Source organism: Sinocyclocheilus anshuiensis, unplaced genomic scaffold (genome assembly GCF_001515605.1).
Source record: "Sinocyclocheilus anshuiensis isolate Anshui unplaced genomic scaffold, SAMN03320099.WGS_v1.1 scaffold75, whole genome shotgun sequence".
In the NCBI taxonomy this organism is placed as follows: Eukaryota; Metazoa; Chordata; class Actinopteri; order Cypriniformes; family Cyprinidae; genus Sinocyclocheilus; species Sinocyclocheilus anshuiensis.
In genome coordinates, this window is record NW_015549634.1 from 229,384 (window position 1) to 233,000 (window position 3,617).

The 3,617-nt window shown below is 34.5% G+C and overlaps 2 protein-coding genes across 2 annotated transcripts in view; both read right to left on the reverse strand.

The window, feature by feature from the left end:
* Positions 1–1,125, reverse strand: part of LOC107659640 (dual specificity phosphatase DUPD1) — a 3,591-nt gene extending 2,466 nt beyond the window's left edge. The window contains exons 1-2 of the mRNA XM_016448652.1: positions 701–1,125; positions 240–457 (exon numbers count right to left, since the gene is read on the reverse strand). Of these exons, the coding sequence (XP_016304138.1) occupies positions 240–457; positions 701–840 (358 nt within the window). The 5' untranslated portion in view covers positions 841–1,125. The remainder of the gene's footprint in view (positions 1–239; positions 458–700) is intronic.
* Positions 1,126–1,567: 442 nt separating this feature from the next.
* LOC107659685 (dual specificity protein phosphatase 13) overlaps positions 1,568–3,617 on the reverse strand; it is a 4,346-nt gene continuing 2,296 nt past the window's right edge. The window contains exons 3-4 of the mRNA XM_016448697.1: positions 2,517–2,737; positions 1,568–1,938 (exon numbers count right to left, since the gene is read on the reverse strand). Of these exons, the coding sequence (XP_016304183.1) occupies positions 1,736–1,938; positions 2,517–2,737 (424 nt within the window). The 3' untranslated portion in view covers positions 1,568–1,735. The remainder of the gene's footprint in view (positions 1,939–2,516; positions 2,738–3,617) is intronic.

Below are 3,617 nucleotides of genomic sequence, written 5' to 3' on the forward strand. Positions count from 1 at the left end.
TTTTGAAAAAGTAACTCAGATATTCTCTTGTAAATTAAAAAGTAATGCGTTACTTTACTAGTTACTTGAAAAAAAGTAATCTGATTACGTAACTGGCGTTACTTGTAATATATTACCCCCAACACTGATAACAGCACATTTGAAAAAACGTATTTTTTGTAAGGGATTACAGACACGTTCAGAAACATACATGATGCAAACTCATCGTATAAAAGGTCACAAAGTGCACAATGTCTTACTTTGCTGTGACAGAGCTTCATGAATGAAACTGGCTGTTGGGTAGAAAAATGGTGCGACGTCAAAGTGTCTGCTGTCTGGTGCCTCCACGCCGTGATACTCTATGTTTGTGTCCCAGTAGAAATCAGCTCCGGTGTGGATGTGAGCGGGTCCGTGTGCAGCGTTGATGACGTGAGTGATTCCTAGATGTCTTAGAAGTGTCTTGTCTTTCGCTGTCGTACTGAGAGAATCACGCAAGAGTTAATTCTGTGCGGTAGCTCTCAAATCTCATTTGCACTCACGTATATTCAAACTTCTGTCATGTGATGCGTGAGGACCAGTAGCATTTGCATGAATTAGATGTTTGAGCTACTGCAGTAGAATGAAAAAGTACAGCAGATTCTTGTCTTGTCAAGCATTAAGTGGAAATCATTCATTAGAAGACTAAAAGTGTTGCATTGGAGTCTGGTGGTGTAATACGCACGCATCACTGATGTAGATGTCGGGCCAGACCTCATTATAGGCGCTGGAGGGTCGACGGTTCTTTAGCAGGAGGGTCAAAAGGTCACAGATGGGCGGAGTCTCATATCCAACATCCTGTTTCTCAACTTCCTGTGTGCTCATTCTTTAATGGGTCGCATTATGGAGAATTTCATTTAGATTGATCTTTTGAAATAAAAGAGCTGGATGTACAATGAGAACATAATGTCATTTTTTGCTTTTTCTGTTCTTGACAAACTCACATGTTGTTTCTCTGAACTCTTCTTCTGTTTCTTCTGCCAGGTCTGTCGTCCCCGTGGAGTGTGTGTGTGATTGTGATGCAGTAAGTGATACGTGTCTCTATTTTGGCCTCTTTGCGTGTTGGTAAATATAGATGAGACACAAACAGACAGACAGCTGAGGATCTTTGAGATGTTCATTCAGGTAGAGATGGTTTACATTTTAAATTTGTTCTTTTAATGTATAAAATAATAGAAAATGTATCAAATTATATATTTTAACAAATCTACTTTTTATTTGTTAAAATATATTATTTTATTAAATTCTCTGAACACTAAGAGGCTTGATGTCCTGATTACATATATTTTTTATTTTCATGTATATACTTTAATAATTGAAATATAATTGTATATTCAAGGCACATTCTTGATCTTATTGTGCACAATCTTCATTATATTTATAAATCTGAAATCCTTTTGGACAGACGTTTTATGTTTAACCCCTTCCCTCCTGTTTGTTGCTCTGAAAGCACTACAGTGTTAAACTGTGAATGTTACCTTATTGTGTCTCTGAACATTAAGCAGGAATAGCAGAATTTTTGACAACAACAGAAAATGCAACAACTTTAAAAAAAAAAAAGAGAGAAATTAAATCCTGTATCAAATCATGTAATTCCATCATATACATGTAAGGCAGATTCTGAATCATGCATTTCTGTCAGGGAATTTTCATAACCGTTCTTCATGTGAATAATTCTGTTACCGTATGTAATGTAGTGTGTTTGTGATTAGTGAGCATGTTAGAAGGCAGCGCTCTGGCAGTGCAGTGTTGTGTCCAGTTCTCTCAGTTGCTCCATGAAGCCGGAGTTTGGGCAGATATTCCTGTGTTGTGAGACGGCTTTAATGGCCTCAACCAGCGTCATGCCCTCATGAATCATCAGATACGCTAAAACCAGCGACGAGGAGCGACTCAGACCCATCGCACAGTGCACAAGCACCTTACCTAGTGAAAAACAAGAAAAATGTCCACAGATTTTTAAGAATTTATCAAAACCATATTTCAGTAAGACAGAAGAAAATTACATTCATTTTTTATAATTCTTTTTTTAATTAAATCTTAAATAAAGAAAATGGCTATATTTTGGATTAAGAAAAAAATAGGATTTATTTGAGCATTTTGACATTTTCCTCACTCAAATTTGCATTAACAACAACAAAAAAACTAAATTATTTTATTATAATTATAAAAAAAATATTTAATTAAGAAATCATCATCGTGCCAGTTATTGAGATGCTATTATAGTTTTTATTAACAGTAAAAAGTTTTAGTAATTATGTTGTGTGTTTTGCCAATTTTATTAGAATATAAAAAAATATGTCTATATGGCTTTTTTTCATTTTATTTAACTTTTAGTTATTTTAGTACAACAAGGTTTTAGTTTTAGTTAAGTATAATAACCCTACACTGTGCATAATAAGAATTGCTCAATAGTTAATCATAAAATTACACAAAATGAACAAATTTTAATGGTCCTAAAAACTGATGTAGCTGATGTGTTTTGTTTTGTTTCCTCTCCTCACCTCCAGGGGTGCTCATGGCAGTCTTGATGAACTTGGTGGCGGAGTAGAAGAAGGGGCTCAAGTCAAAGGAGGGCATGTCAAAGGCCTCCACGCCGTGGTAGCTGATGTTAGTGTCTCTGTAGTAACTGGCTCCTGTGTTGACGCTGAACTTCCCGTGAGCTGCGTTCAGGACGTATGTGATGTTCAGAGATTGCAGCAAGTGCTTGTCCTTCGCTGCGTACCTGAATGAGATGCAGTCACAACACATACAGACTGACACTTGATATTTTCTTTTTCTATTTTTCTTTCGTTACACATTTATAACAAGATAGGGAGCATATACCAACTTTGTAAGGCACATTGATTAACTAAAAAAGGAGCAAAAATTTGAGTAGAATCACTTTAACAAAGATGTAAAACAGATTAAAACAGGGCAAAAAAAAAACAATTTTTTACGCATTAATTTTCCATGATAAATATCTAAACATTCTTAAAACAAGATACATTTACTTGAGAGGCGTACGATATTAAGTCTTGCTTTCTGAATAAATTGTATCAAAATTAAGTGTTTTTGCTTAAAATATGAAAACATAATCTTGTTTTCCCTTTAAATAAAGATCATTTTTCTTACCTTATTGACAGTTAAACGAACAAAAACAAACACATTTTCATTTTTTTTTTTTTTTACAAAACAAGACTTAATATCTTGAGTATCTTAATATCTTTTTTTTTTTGCAGTGAATATTGTAAATATTTTTGACAAAGAGGAGGATGTTTTCTGTCTTTATACTTTGTTTTTTTTTTAAGTATTTGACACTTTCTCAAAAAAAAGTTCTCATAAAATCATGAAGAAATAAAGTAATAGCAGGTTTATATTTCTTCCATTAATATGTGTGAATATGATCCTTACTTACCATAATTCCCGTATTCAAAAGGTCAGAAAACTGGGGATTCAAAATATTCTTAAAAACGTGCACTCTAAAAAATGCTGGGTTAAATATAACCCAGCGCTGGGTTCAAAAGGGACAAACCCAGCTATTGGGTTGTTTTGACCCAGCGGTTGGGTTGTTTTGACCCAGCTATTGGGTTGTTTTGACCCAGCAGTTGGGTTGTTTTGACCCA